A 13949-nucleotide genomic window follows, 5' to 3' on the forward strand; every position below is an offset into this window, starting at 1 on the left:
CGCCAACTGGGACGATGGAGAGCTTGACGGGGTTTGTCCTAGCCGGAATCCAACATTCATCCGGAGGGACGATCGGCAGATTTCCGGCGTAGAGGACGCGCCCCACAACGATGGTGTCGTCGTAGCTTCCCATGGCGGAACCCTCCCGGTTCCGGCCTCCAGACGCCACAGGCCCCACGGTGGGCGCCAACTGTCGTTGCCTATTCGACGGTACTTCGGAGGAGGGATCCTCACGAGGGGGAGAAGAAGTAGGGGCCATAGGGCGGAGTGCACACGGGACGGTGGTACGCGATTTACCCAGCTTCAGAACACCTGCACGATGACAGGGCCTACTGCTGCTTGTCTGGAATTATCTGGGCGCTTTCGCGTTGTTACAATGAGTTGTGGTTGTCTCTCTAGGGCTCCCGGGATCCGGCTTATATAGGCGCATGGATCTAGGGTTTACATGGAGAGTCCTAGCCGGAATACAAGTTACCTAACTACGGTACAATATCTTGCCGTGTACGTCAAGGATCCGCCTTCCTTCTAGGCCGTGCTGGATCCGGATACTTTATGGGCCTCCACGGATCCGGCCTCCTTCGTAGGTCGGTTAAGATCCGGCTCCTCGTTTCTGGGCTGGACTTCATCCTTCACGATCAACAGCAACTGGGCCGCCCGATGGGCCACATGCCACCATCACCGTCGGTGGGCCACCCGGGCATGCCGGATCCAAGCCATGTCGTTGATATACCCATAAAGTATACCCACAACAACCGGCCAGGAGGGGTAGATGCCGTCGGCAAGGTAGTAACCATAGTGGTACTCGTGTCCATTCACCGTGAAGTTCACTACGGGTGCTTCTCCCCTAAGCACATCAGTGAACAACGGCGACTGGTTGAGTACATTGACGTCGTTGTTGGACCCGGCCACTCCAAAAAAGGCATGCCAGATCCAACGATCATACGACGCAGCGGCTTCTAAGATTATGGTAGGGTGTTTGATGTCTCCCCTTGTGAATTGGCCAGCATGAGCCACTGGGCAGTTCCTCCACTGCCAATGCATGCAATCGATGCTCCCTAACATGCCCGGAAAGCCACGCTCCTCGGCTTTCGCTAACAGCCGCTGAGTATCCTCCACAGTTGGGCGACGGCAAAACGTCTCCCCGTAACACTCAATGATGCCTTCACAGAATCTATCTAGACAATCTGATGAAGTTTGTCTAGCTAACTTAAGCCACTCATCTATTGTATCTGCAGCGGCTCCATAAGCTACCGTACGCAAAGCCGCAAAGACACTTTTGCAGGGGAGAGAAACCAGCACGGTTGAGAGCATCATTTCTTTGGGTGAAATACGGAGAGTATTCACCCAATCTAGCCACAATGGTCAGGAAGAGGGATCGTCTCATCCGATACCTTCGCCGAAAGTAGCTCGGAGGATAGTTGCAGTCGTCGGCGAAGTAGTCCTCAAAGAGCCTCTCGTGGGCACCCAGACGATCACGCCTGATGAACTCTCGGCGGCGCCGACGTCTTGGCACCACCTCCTCATTGAGCATCTCCTCCTCATACTCCTCCTGGAATGCAGCGATGAAATCACCCTCCACTCCGTCGCTCGAACTGCTGCTGGACAAAGACATGGCGTTGAGTGGAGTGGAAATGGAGAGTGGAGGTGTGGAATGACTGAAAACATATGGGGGTATTTATAGGGTTTTTTGAACCAGCAACGGCTAGCTGACGTGGACGAATCGCGTCGCGCCAAGTCAGCTAGCCGTTAGCCACTCCCGCCCCACTCTCGCCCGCTCTCGCCCGCCTCTCGCCCGCATAATGCCCGCCTCCCGCCCCACTCTCGCCCGCTCTCGCCCGCCCTAACGCCCGCCGCCCTCTCGCCCCACCCCGCCATCGCGCCGCCCCGCCTCTCGCCCCTCTCCCGCCTCGCTCTCGCCGCCAACGCGGGCGGCGGCCGGGCGGGAGCGGGCGATAGCGCCGGCGCCCCGCCGGCGCCCCTCCCTCTCGTCTCGCCGGCCTCCCGCCCCTCTCCCGCCCCGCGCCGGGCGGTACCGCCCCGCCTATCGCCTGCAATGGCACCAGCCTAAGGGAAGAGAGCGCGCAAGCTCGGCTCGGCTCGATCTCTCGTGCCTTTGATAATGCTGCCGTGCCGTCTTCACAAGTACACCGTCGACCCGTGATTAATTTACACTTGTGCTGATAACCAGTACATCTTATAAGTTACACTGACACTTTGATGTTTCATTAAAATGTGGAGTTACACTGACATTTTGATGTTTCACCAAAAAGTGGAATATTTTTCAGTGGTAGGGGACGCTTTCGTCGACACCGAGTCGTTCGTGGTGACTTCATCAATCTCAAGATCCGTTGGATTAATTTCTTGAACTCAGTTACTCGAATGTGCTCATAGAGGTAGAGTGTGCTTGGGTTCGTAGGGATGAGTGTATATACATTTGTGTAAGCGTTTGCGTCTATACTGTGTTTCGCAAGAAAAAAAACTCTGACATCCATCTTTTGTGCAGATCACCTACATTCTGCAAGAGAACTGACGACAATCCGACAGTTTGTTACGTCGCTTGAACCAAGATATTGCCCGGATGGTTGGCAGGTGTTGATACTTGTCCTAATCACGAGATCCTGATTTCGAGTGCTAGCGCCCTCTTTCTCTCCGTACACACCCAAATATCTTCCATTGAAGTGCTTAGAGGGCTTCTTACCCCAAGTGACATTTCTTTTAGTTCGTCACGTCGCTATCGTCAGGTTTGCCAGGAGTTTAACACTATGTAGAACGATAACATGCTGATGGAGTCCACTGATGTCACGACCTCGTGTTTGAATTCAAACGAGATCGACCGGAGAAGGGAATATGGGCTGAGAAAGCAAGCAGGAGGTGGGTTTCAAAGGTAGAGGATGAGATACACGTAATATCGTTCTATTCCATTCTCTACAGCGTGCGGAACATCACGACCTTTTTACGAAGATATCTACACGACTGGAGGATACGGCGAGGGATTTTTTTCCCAACATAGATGACCTTGCGGATCAACTTTCATTCGTCGTAGTTATGTTTATCGGTCCTTTTGTGTATTTTTCAAGAACTAGAGTTTTTCGTTGTAATTTGTGGATTGGAACAGCTGTATGTATCCTACCTATTTAGAGACCGGATGTATTGCTTTCAAGTAAGTAATCTATATCTATACCTAATAATAAAGGAAGGAAGGTTTCTCCCCTAATTTTTCGTCCGTTTTTAACTTACCCCTACTCTTCGGTAGAAATTACAGACCATGCCACCGCCTAGGTTGACTCCTTATTTTTCTTCTCACCCCGAAAAATCCCCTCACAGTACAATCCCCAAGGTCGTGCGCCGCCGATGCCTACACCCACCTGGGTCCCCCAGACCAGTGCTCTTGCTCGCCACGCTCTGCGGCGTTCCCGTCGCGCTCGTCTGCGCCCCCGCCGCCTTCGGCGGCGCCGGGGCTCCGCGGCTCGTGTGGGATTCGGAAGAGGGTGTCCTCGAGAGGTACCCCGCCGCCGCCATCCCGCCGGAGACGCGCGCGCAGCACACGCGCCGGAGCTACCTCATGGCCGAGCTGGGCAAGGGAACGACGAAGCTCGCTAGGGCGCGGCCGGGTGCGCTGCCCGACTGGGACGCGGCGCTCAACGACATGACGGTGGACGAGGTGTGGAAGGTGCTCGAGACCATCGACGCCACGTTGAGGGACGCGGCCGACAAGATGGGTGCTCTCGGCTTGCCCGCCGACGGCCGGCTCGATCTCGAACAGCTCACGTCGCTGGCTATGACTACGCCTTGGAGCCGGGGCACCTCGCGCTGGACATGGGTTACGATGGCTTCCAGCCGCAGACGATGTCGTGCCACGGCGGGAGCAACGACCAAGGGAGCCTACCCGAGGAATTCCTGATGCAACCGGAGCGCGGCCTCGAGTGCGTCGGCGGCGGCGGAAGCTACTACGCGGGCGCCGTCGACGAGACGCAGGCGCTGGGCGCACAAATTCCACCCGAGGTACGTCATTAGTACTGATGGATTTGCTGAATTCGTGTGGTTTGTTCTTCCGGCTAACATCTGTGCTGAACTGCTGATTGATTAGTTTTTCAGTATCTCCTTATTTGTAGTCAGATAATGAATCATTCATCGTTTGCAGATAATTGATGTGGAAGCAACACTGCAGATTGATTAGTCTACAAACCATGGCAAAGTTTTTCAGTATCTCCCTATTTATCTGTAGTCAGACAATGAATCGTTGAGCGTTTGTATCTTGCAGAGAACTGAGGCAGGAGCAGGACAAGAGATGGCAGCAATAACTGAAGTCAAGTCATCTGTTTCTATGGATGTCGAGGTAAATTTGCAATAGCTTCTATTAGTTTTTTCTGAAAACAACAAAACAAATTGACAAAAGATCTTGATTACTCTACATATCATGGCGAAAAAAATCAGTATAGCAGTCAGATGTGTTTGTTTCTTGCAGAAAAGTGAGGAAGTATCTGTTTCTACGGATGAGGAGGTAAAATTTGAATAGCTTATGTGAGTTTTTTCTAGCATGGTGTATGCTGCAGCAAGTATCAAAGTATGCTCTATCCTTCAGATGTACACGTAGTAGATTGGAAGCAGAATATGTGGTGCAATGCTATAATAGATGAATTATATGACTGTGCTAAAAAAATATTAATCACAAATAATAGCATCAATTTTTATGCATTGCTTTCTGAATAATTATTTGAATAATCCGATTATAACATTTTTGTTATTTCAGGAAATTGATCTCAACATCGAATCAACCAATGTTGATGATTTTGATAATAGGCCTCTAAAATAGAACAAAAGTTCTAAAACATGTGTTTTAGATGATCTATCGTTTCGGAATATTCTAACTCTGTTAGTTTAGAATTGATGAATGAAGATCTATTTTCTCCATCACCAACTGGCCTTATCTCCAATTTCAGCGGAAGATGATAAACATATAACAAATAATTTAACATACGAGTATCTCCCACAAGGTAAAATATTGCATTGTTTATGTTTGTGTATTTATTCGACATATTTAGCGAGGAGCTTGTAATCTTTTTGTTGGGATTGATTATGTAGGTTGCGAATAAACAAATATGTGACCAATATATTGGTTTCTCCCGGTGCAACGCATGGGCAAATTTTGCTAGTAAAACACTCATTATCGAAAAATTCCATTTGATGCCTTTGACATTACAAGTTCAGGGTCTTATAGATTGACTCGACACTCACTCGACCCAAGCCCAACCCCTTACCTGGCCCACGGCCCACTAGCTAGTTTACAGGACTCACTGAAGCTGTTATCGACAACAGGTGAGGCTTCAGGCGTGACAGCTAGCTCTGTCCGTACGCACGCGGCTCGTTGTTCGCTCGGTTCCTCAGTCCTCCCTCTGTGGCGTTCGCCATCGCTGTACATAATCGTAGTCAGCAAAACTCTTGCAGAAAATACTACTACTAGCAGTTTGCCTTGGCATGTTTGAGTAGACGATGATGGGCTGATCAAGAAGCGATTTTAACATTACCAGACTTTTTGTAGGATGGCAGGGTGACGTATCGAGGGCAATGGCTCCTCCTGCTGCTCGACCATGCATCGTCAGTCTCCGACCCGCAATCCCGGGGCTGCACAAGATGAGATATCCATGCTTCACAACTACGGCAGAAATTTTGCTGCTGCGGAACTACAGAGGACGTCGTCGGCATTGTGGTAGGTACCTGGTAGTCCTTGTGGAAGCAAAGCCTGAGCTCCTGGACGGAGCCGTTCTTGCAGACGATATGCGGCAGCCTCCCGAAGGCGTGGTCGATGGCGGCCACGATGTGCCCTACCTCGTATTTCCTGCCATTCCGTGGGTAGATGTGCGCTTTCCTCAGGGCTTTCTGCAGAGAGCAGACTGCGTTAGGGTTTCTATGGATCAAGTCACAGCATTACAAAGCAGAGAAATAGGGAAAACAGATGAATTTTGTAGAAATGCAGGTAAAAACAGATGATTGCAAAATAGAGGAACATTGTAGGAACAGTCATTTGGATGGAACACGAAGGAAAACACAGGAAAAAAATGTCTTGATCCTAGGCAAACGAGTTTTAAAAGGAGGTTAGACTGCATGTTCAAATTTGTCAAATCACAGGATTACAAAGCATAGCAATAGGGAAAAAAACATGCTGAAACCTCAGATACTTGCTCTGTACTCCTAACTTACGGTGACATTGTATTTGCTGTAGAGGTAGAGTGCGGTGGAGAAGTAGTCGTACTCGTCCTGTATTTCAGGGTAAGCACACGTTCCATGAGTCTCTGCAACGGCGAACAAAGAGAGACTTCGAATGTAAGATACAGAAGATTAGGATCAGCAGAACTGTATTTTTCTTCTGTCAGTAAATTCAGAAACCAAGCGCGTGGTACACGTGATAAGCTATCTTAAAACAACCAAAAAAAAAAAGTAAATACAGAAACCAATCGCGTGGTACACGTGATAAGCTATCTCAAACCAACCAAAAAAAAAGTAAATTCAGAAACCACATACGTACGTACCCCACTGACGAATGCAGTCCAGCGAAACATCAGCACATGCACGACAGAAACAAAAGAGAAAAAGCTTTGTGTCGTGAGCGAGCCGTATGTTTCCTTGATCAGATGTCAATCGATATGCCAATTCACCAACTAACCTCATGCACCCAGAACGGGCCCCTTCTGCCGAAGCAGGTGGAGGAATCGCCGCAGTACAGGGACGGCCAGTACCTCTCCAGTATCGGCCTCAGCATCGCGATCTGCGGTAGCCAAAACCAAAGCACAACTAGTTTAAGCACATTGACATAATGTGCTTGCAAAACTCAGAGAATTTCATTCTGAGCCAGGGGGTGGGATAATGATTGGACCGCGTCGACATACTTGCGAACAAGTGAATTCATACCTTGTTCATGTTGAATGGGGTGGTTTGTCTGCAGCATGAAGGCCACCCACCGTAGCTGTACTGTGGCCACAGCCCATCTGTCCCCAACAAACAAAAATAAAATTATTTGCGATTCGATGCTGTTTTCCGACATAAATTCTCGGTATCTGGCAAAAATAATATACGAGTATATTATATGCGATCCTCATGTTAAAGATTCTGTTTCTGAACTCTAAACATCGCCCAACCCAAGATCAAATGCATTTCAGGACGAGCAGAGCTGGAGTAAACAAGAAAAGCCAATCGATTCGTGGCTGCATTTTCACTAGCGTCTCAAATCAAACCAAGTATTGTACCAACACTTACGGATTGTGAACCAGTTCAGAGGGTTTGATCTGCAGAGCGCAAAGGGAAAAGAGATGAGCTTGCTGAAGCAACTTTCTCATGGACAATGAGCTAGAGAGGGGATGGAATGGGCACCTACCGGCAGCAGCCGTTGGAGCTGCAGCAGTGGTTGGTTTGCCGGCAGACGCTGCCCGGCCACTGCAGCGCCAGCACGTAGTAGTCGAACCCGGCCATCCGCCGCTTCCTCCCGGCCGTCGCCGGCGACGTCGACGCCGTCGCGAGCAGCACGGCAAGGCAGAGGAAGGAGAGCGATACGAGGAGCCGCCTCCCGCGCCTCGTCGTCTCCATTGATCTGCTGCCGGGCCTTCGGTTATTGGCTCGGTCCTGTCCGAATCTCCGGATCTATCTACGTGCTATCGACCACCATGAGCTACCCCAGAAACTGCAATTTATGGTTTGGTTCCTCAAAGAGTAGCTTGCGGTACATGCCAGGTTACATATGATTGGCTAGCTGAATTTGAGCAATTAGCTTGACGTCGTATCGAGTAATACGCCCCCCACGTCTTTGGGTTTCTTCCTCTGCCGAAGCTTGCTTCCATGGAGGGTACAAGTCTACGCTAGTCACAAATTAACGTGTATTGGGTTGCCAAAGTATACCATGGCACCGAGTACCATTCAAAAAAACAAAGATATACCATGGAAGCAGCAGCAAGTCACAGGCTATTCCAGTTATGCTTCGATGGAACGCACAAGTCCTAAGTTATTTTTCACGAGTAACTTTGTTGTGATTATGTGTCTTTTTGGTTCTCGTGTCCAAGGTGTTTGTTCCTGTGCCGGTAGCTGACGGTTGTAGCAGGTTAAAAGAGTTCGTTGGTCTATCTAGGTGATCAGGGAGATGTAGTACAATTCCACGAGTTTGTATCACTTATTTTGCAGAACATCAAAATATTGTGGCCGATATTGGCCTATTACTAGATCATACATATTGAACTCTTTTCATGCAAGAGATTCATTAGTTTATTAAAATTTTAAAGGTATTTTTTGATTTTAGCTGGATATTGCCTCCAAATATTTGCCGTGCCAACATTTTGGTTAAGTTGTTTATGATTTGGCCAACATAAGCTACAATAATTCCCGGTCAACTACATGTGTAAAATTTGTTACTTCCTCCGTTATATAATTCTTGTTATGGTTTTAGTTCAAATTTAAACTAAAATACGACAAGATTTATGGAACAGGGAGAGTACAAAAATAGAAGAATTTAAGATATATTCTTAGATGCAGGAGTGTCTACTCCGAACCTCTCTACACTCAAAATGTTGGTCTTTTGACCATGGAGGTGAGCAATAAGTGAAACGACGTCTTTTGGTTAAAATGACAAGTGGCTAGGTATCATGGACTAGGTGTCTAGGTATCATGCATGGACTAGTTTTTGCTACTACGGAGAAAAAGAAGTTCTCTACGCAATCGAACGTTCTGCTTCTCATCTGTAGCTAAATTTAGTATATTCACCTTATTCTAGATAATGGTAACCACAAACATTTCAATACCATATCAAACCACAAAGAGGTAGAAAGGTGGAGCAAGACCCTAGGAATGAATGTTCCAAAAAAAGGCTCTTCTCATCTTACGGCCTCTAAATAATGTTATTCACACCTTGAGTACCGAGTCTTTTTCTTTACTTGACTCTGAGTAGCTCAAGCTAGATTTTTTTTTTACCCAAGACTGTGAGGCAAAGGCCCCACAATAATTTATTATACCAAGTAAAAAATATCTATGTACAGAAGAAAGTTAAAAGAACAACTATGTACAACAGAAAGACAAGAACATGAGCAAGGCTCTAAGGCAGAGACCTAATCCAGGAGAGCAACCTATCCTTATGTTTTGCTTTGATCCTATGTTGCAGCAAAGATATATCATGAATAAACTTCCCCTTACATCTAGTAAAAGAGCAGGCATCAACACTAAATATCCTTCCATTTCTGAGCAGCCAAATATTCCAACAAGGCAGAATGAGCACTTCCATGAAAAAAGGCTGAGAACAACTTTTCCTTGCCCCTGCCAACACTTGCTGCATATCATCCTTTCCAGTCCATTCAATTTGCAGCTAATTCCAAATTCTCACACTGAAATTGCATTCAAAAAATAAATGGATACAATCCTCAAAGACTCTTCCTGGGCAGAGAAGACAATGCTCATCCTCAGTAACATTCCAATGTATTATTTTTAGCAAATCTCTTGTATTCAACCTATGTGACAGCAATAGCCAAGCAAACACCTTATGTTTCATAATGCAACATGATTTCCAAAGCCATTTGTATACATTAGGCACCTGTATATAATCATGGATGTGCTTATAGAAACTGGCAAAAGCATATTGATCACCACAAACATATACCCACTGATCATTTGCCTGTGTCAATGGATTCGACTGCATAATTTGCTTTACCTCAACAAGCTCCTGATATGCTTGTGTGGAGAGTGGCCAATAGAACATTGAATCCAAATCCTCCTCATAAAACATCTTCATCAAAGAAGCATTAGGGAATAATGCATAAGAGTATAGCCTAGGATATCTATGACTCATGGGCAGAGATGAACCATTAACTTTCCAATTATCTGACCAAAAAAGCAAAGTATCTCCTCTGCCATGGATTATAGCTGCCACTCCCCTGAAATTATCAACCTGTTTCATGACATCACGCCACCAAAAGGATCCACATAGTTTCTCCTCACGAGGCACCTTACCCTGATAGTGTGCAAACCACATCAGGTCCACCCAAGGCAGGTCCTTCTTATTATAGAACTTATCCAGATATTTGATCAACAAAGCTGCATTCTGTTTCTGAAAGATTACAATACCCAAACCTCCCTTTAACTTAGGTTTACATATCATATCCCAGGCTGCCAGGGACTGTTTAGGCATGCCATCCTTATCCCTCCACAAGCACTGTCTCAATATTCTATCCAATTGATTAGTCAATCCAATATGTAGCTGCAATGAACACAGAAAGTGCAATGGCATGGAGGCCAGGGCAGAATTGATGAGTTGCAAACGTGCTCCTTGAGATAAAAAAAAACTAGAACTAGATGGCAGCTTCCTTTCCAAACGGCAAACCAAAGGGGACAATTCAGTGGTAGTAGGTTTGGCAGTTCCAACTGGCAAGCCTAGATAGGTAAAAAAGGCATCTTACCAACCCGACAATCAAACACAGCATCCAACTCTTGCAGCAAATTCTCTAGCACATTAATTGGCAACATGTTCAAGCTAGATTTTGTCGGTAGATGGAGAGAAATCTGCTTTTGCATATGTTAATGAAAATTTAAGGAAAAAATACAACTTGCGAATAAGTTTATTTGCAAAATAATACAATTAAAAAGCGCTATTGTGGATATTGGTGATGTGTGTTACTAGAAATTTACTGATGCATTTTTGCCGAACGATATGCATTTTTTTATAATTCATTGACTTATAAAATATCTGTTGTGTTGAGTCGAATAGAGCAGAGACTATTGATTCAGATTGTAATTTCTTTTCCGAACGCTATGCATATTTTATAACTCGTTGACTTATAAAATATCTATTGAGTTTAGTTGAGGAGGCACTAGATCATGTAAATGCTCAAACTCAATCTAGCTTTCCTTGTTAGAGTGTTGTTTTTGGAACATGGGAGCAGATGCTCCCTTTATTTTGAAATGCATTTTAGACATATTTTGAAATGTTCAAAAATTTGAAACAAGAAATTTACACGTACATCTTCACGTGCGACACACTCACAAAATTGTTTCATGAAAAATTGACTTCTCGATGTGAAAATGACAAAATCCGGTGCTCAAAATAAGGCTTTTGCAAAATAAATGTTCTCTTTTTTACATAGAGCACAACAAATATTGGGTTTTCGCAAAACTTGACGAACATACATATATATATATATTGTGAACATGTACATGTAAAATTTCTTGTTAACTTTTTAACACTTTAAAATATGTTTTTTTGGTAGAGGGTATGCACCCGGGAGCTGAATTGAGTTTCCGTTTGGATATTTTAGCATGCATAATTAATATCTTGAGTTCCAAATAAAATTCTCAGTGCATTGAGCATACAGTGTAGATTCAGATTCATGAATAAACACGAGTTTCAACCATTGCACATAAGTTTTGTCAAGTTTTTATTCGCAAAAAAAAAAAAAAGTTTTGTCAAGTTTTGAAATTGCTGGTATTGATGGAAAACAAAACTTATTTCTTTCTTTTTTGAACTGTTTCTAACTGATTTTTTTGAGATTTTTTGAACTGATGAAATAGCCTCATTTTTTCGGTAAAGCCAACTTTTTAATAATAGAAAATTTTACTAGAGGCCCAATAGCCCATTAAGGCCTTAAACCCTAATGCGAAACCTTCACTCTCTCTCCCCGTCACTCCCCGTCTCCCCCACGCAAAAGAACCACCGCCACACCTCGCTTACGCCGCCGCCGCCGGACGACGACGATGTGGCGTTCGCGAGCTCGTGCTCTCCTCCTCCGCCGCTCCTCCACCCCCACATCTCCGCCGCAGGCAAACCCCCTTCGAATCTTGGCCCGTGCCCCACCGCCACGCCTTCTCTCCCGTCTCCTCTCCTCCTCTCCCGAGGCCCTCCCGGACGCCGCCGCCTCCTCGTCGGAAGCCTTGCCGGATGCCTACCCATACCCCTCGCCCGACGCCGTATCCGCGTCGGCCGATCCCACCGAGGACGGCGAGGAGAACCTGGCCGCGCTCTGGGAGGAGGATGCGGACGACGCCGACGACATCTTCGTCTCCACCGCCTCCTCCGACGCCGCCGATGCCGAGGCCAGCGACGAGGAGGTCGCTCGCGTCCGCGCCCTCGTGGAGTCCACCCCGGAGGACCAGATCCCCTCCGCCATCGCCGACATGGTCGTTGACTTCACCGAGCCGCTCCTAGCCGCCGTCCTCCTCTCCGCCGAGAACTGCTCTGGTAAAAAGCTCCTCCTCTTGTTCAAGTCTGCCGGGAAGAACAACCCCGATGTCAAGACCCTTGCCAATCTTGAAATCATCGCTGGCAAGCTTGCTGATTCCAGCGAGATCGACAAGATGGATGCGTACATGCTCTGGGATTTGGTTAAGGAAATGGGCAGTGTGCCAGGATCAGTGAACACTCAGATTCTGAATAGAGTGATATCAATGTTCTGGAAGCTCGAGAAGTCGAAGGCAGCGCTAGAGGTGCTTGACAAGTTCAGTGAGTTTGGCTGTACTCCGGATGGTGACAGCTATTATCTTGTGATTCAAGCGGCCGGGAAGAAGTCCATGGTTGGTGCTGCGTGGGGTGTTTGTGAGAAGATGGTTGGCTCTGGGTGCTTCCCTGATGGGAACAAGACCGGTGAGATCGTGACCTTCTTTTGCAAGGGGAAGAAGGTGATGGATGCGCATTCGGTATACCTAGCAGCGAAGGAGAAGAAGGTTCAGATTCCGACATCGGCCTTGGATTTCCTTGTTGGTGCTTTGGCGAGGGATGATGAGACCATCAGTACGGCTCTGGAGCTGCTTGAGGAATACAAGGGGAAGTCTCTTAAGCATGCAGGGAAGTCCTTCGCTGCCGTTATACACGGTTTGTGTAGGATGAAAAATGTCAAGGATGCAAAGAAGTTGTTGATGAGGATGGTGAATCTTGGCCCAGCTCCTGGTAGTGCAGTGTTCAACTTTGTTATCACGGGATTGTCTAAAGAGGGAGAAATGGAGGAAGCAAAGGGTTTGATAAGAGTGATGGAGAGCCGAGGACTGCGCCCTGATATTTATACATACAGTGTCATCATGAGTGGCTACACTAAAGGAGGCATGATTGATGAAGCCCATTCTCTACTCCGCCAAGCCAAGAAGATCCACCCAAAACTAAGCAGGGTTACGTATCACATACTAATTCGTGGTTACTGCAAGATGGAGCAGTTCGAGAAGGCTCTGGAATGCCTAAAAGAGATGAAGGAAGATGGATTGCTGCCAAATATGGATGAGTATAACAAACTTATCCAGTCAATATGTCTCAGGGCTATGGACTGGAGAACAGCTGAGAAGCTCCTGGAGGAAATAGAGGGTAGTGGATTACGCCTTAAGGGTATTACAAGGAGCCTCGTAGTAGCAGTGAAGGAATTAGAAATGGAAGAGGCGTCAAAAGACAGCCAAGAAGCTTAGTTTCTTTAGGATACACTTGAGTGACACAGCCACTAATCACTTTTGGCTCATTGCCCCTTTTTGTTCTCCGCATCTATGGTGAGGTTATGAAAACACCATCTTTTGTATGTGTCTGTTTGTTGTTTGTTCCTAAAATAATTTTGCATTTACATTATAAATGCTGGACCAACAGGGATGCATATGTATTTTTGGTCTAGAATTGCTCCTTCTGTGGAATTGAGAATTTTTGCATGCCATTTTCAATCCAATCTCCTGCCTTGCCAATAGAGGATGCAGAGAAGCTAGAAAGAAAATGTCAATGCGGTAGCAGGTACTAGTTGATTGTGTATTACATGAATAGAAGAGCATGCATATATGCTATGATCATGTACAATGTTAGAATGTCAGCGGTATATTATTAATTTGTAATTCATTTACTCCCTCCGATCCAAATTAATTGACTCTACTTTGTCTAGATACGGATCGTGTTTTAGCTCTTGATACATGTGTATCTAAACAAATTTGAGTCAATTAATTTGGATCGGAGGGAGTACTTGTTGGCA

At 46.4% G+C, this 13949-nt stretch overlaps 3 protein-coding genes across 5 annotated transcripts; 2 read left to right on the forward strand and 1 right to left on the reverse strand.

The window, feature by feature from the left end:
* The first annotated feature begins 3320 nt into the window (after positions 1-3320).
* Positions 3321-5155, forward strand: LOC127345034 (uncharacterized). Of its 3 annotated transcripts, none has more exons than XR_007878384.1 (5): positions 3321-4002; positions 4262-4336; positions 4466-4501; positions 4751-4994; positions 5083-5155. XR_007878384.1 is itself a non-coding variant. In XM_071828577.1 (5 exons), the coding sequence occupies exons 1-4, from the start codon at positions 3817-3819 to the stop codon at positions 4959-4961; spliced, it is 318 nt and encodes a 105-aa protein (XP_071684678.1). In that variant the 5' UTR covers positions 3321-3816; the 3' UTR covers positions 4962-4994; positions 5083-5155. The 3 variants fall into 3 exon arrangements, 2 of the variants coding, with proteins under 2 accessions (XP_071684678.1, XP_051227398.1); XM_071828577.1 differs by having other exon boundaries at positions 4941-4994; XM_051371438.1 differs by having other exon boundaries at positions 4751-5149.
* On the reverse strand, positions 5151-7806 carry LOC127345035 (ribonuclease 2). Its single transcript, XM_051371439.2, has 8 exons — positions 7370-7806; positions 7252-7280; positions 6907-6983; positions 6658-6763; positions 6199-6290; positions 5716-5877; positions 5526-5622; positions 5151-5411 (listed from the first exon to the last, which is right to left on the reverse strand). The coding sequence occupies exons 1-8, from the start codon at positions 7576-7578 to the stop codon at positions 5338-5340; spliced, it is 846 nt and encodes a 281-aa protein (XP_051227399.1). The 5' UTR covers positions 7579-7806; the 3' UTR covers positions 5151-5337.
* A 3825-nt stretch (positions 7807-11631) lies between these two features.
* On the forward strand, positions 11632-13576 carry LOC127345033 (uncharacterized). The gene has a single exon (XM_051371437.2). It carries the CDS (start codon positions 11716-11718, stop codon positions 13405-13407), a length of 1692 nt encoding a protein of 563 aa, XP_051227397.1. The 5' UTR covers positions 11632-11715; the 3' UTR covers positions 13408-13576.
* The last annotated feature ends 373 nt before the right edge of the window (positions 13577-13949 follow it).

The sequence above is a fragment of the Lolium perenne genome, chromosome 3, assembly GCF_019359855.2.
Source record: "Lolium perenne isolate Kyuss_39 chromosome 3, Kyuss_2.0, whole genome shotgun sequence".
Lineage (NCBI taxonomy): Eukaryota > Viridiplantae > Streptophyta > Magnoliopsida > Poales > Poaceae > Lolium > Lolium perenne.

Excerpts from the sequence above, each read along its gene's own strand:
- LOC127345035 (XM_051371439.2), bottom strand. The coding sequence starts at position 7,578 with ATGGAGACGACGAGGCGCGGGAGGCGGCTCCTCGTATCGCTCTCCTTC. Across the intron at positions 6,984-7,251 it reads TCTGAACTGGTTCACAATCC|ATGGGCTGTGGCCACAGTAC; the intron begins GTAAGTGTTGGT and ends TGTTGGGGACAG. Across the intron at positions 6,291-6,657 it reads GTTCTGGGTGCATGAGGTTA|AGACTCATGGAACGTGTGCT; the intron begins GTTGGTGAATTG and ends TCGCCGTTGCAG.
- LOC127345034 (XM_051371438.1), top strand. The coding sequence starts at position 3,817 with ATGGGTTACGATGGCTTCCAGCCGCAGACGATGTCGTGCCACGGCGGG. Across the intron at positions 4,003-4,261 it reads GCGCACAAATTCCACCCGAG|AGAACTGAGGCAGGAGCAGG; the intron begins GTACGTCATTAG and ends TGTATCTTGCAG. Across the intron at positions 4,502-4,750 it reads CTGTTTCTACGGATGAGGAG|GAAATTGATCTCAACATCGA; the intron begins GTAAAATTTGAA and ends TTGTTATTTCAG.
- LOC127345033 (XM_051371437.2), top strand. The coding sequence starts at position 11,716 with ATGTGGCGTTCGCGAGCTCGTGCTCTCCTCCTCCGCCGCTCCTCCACC.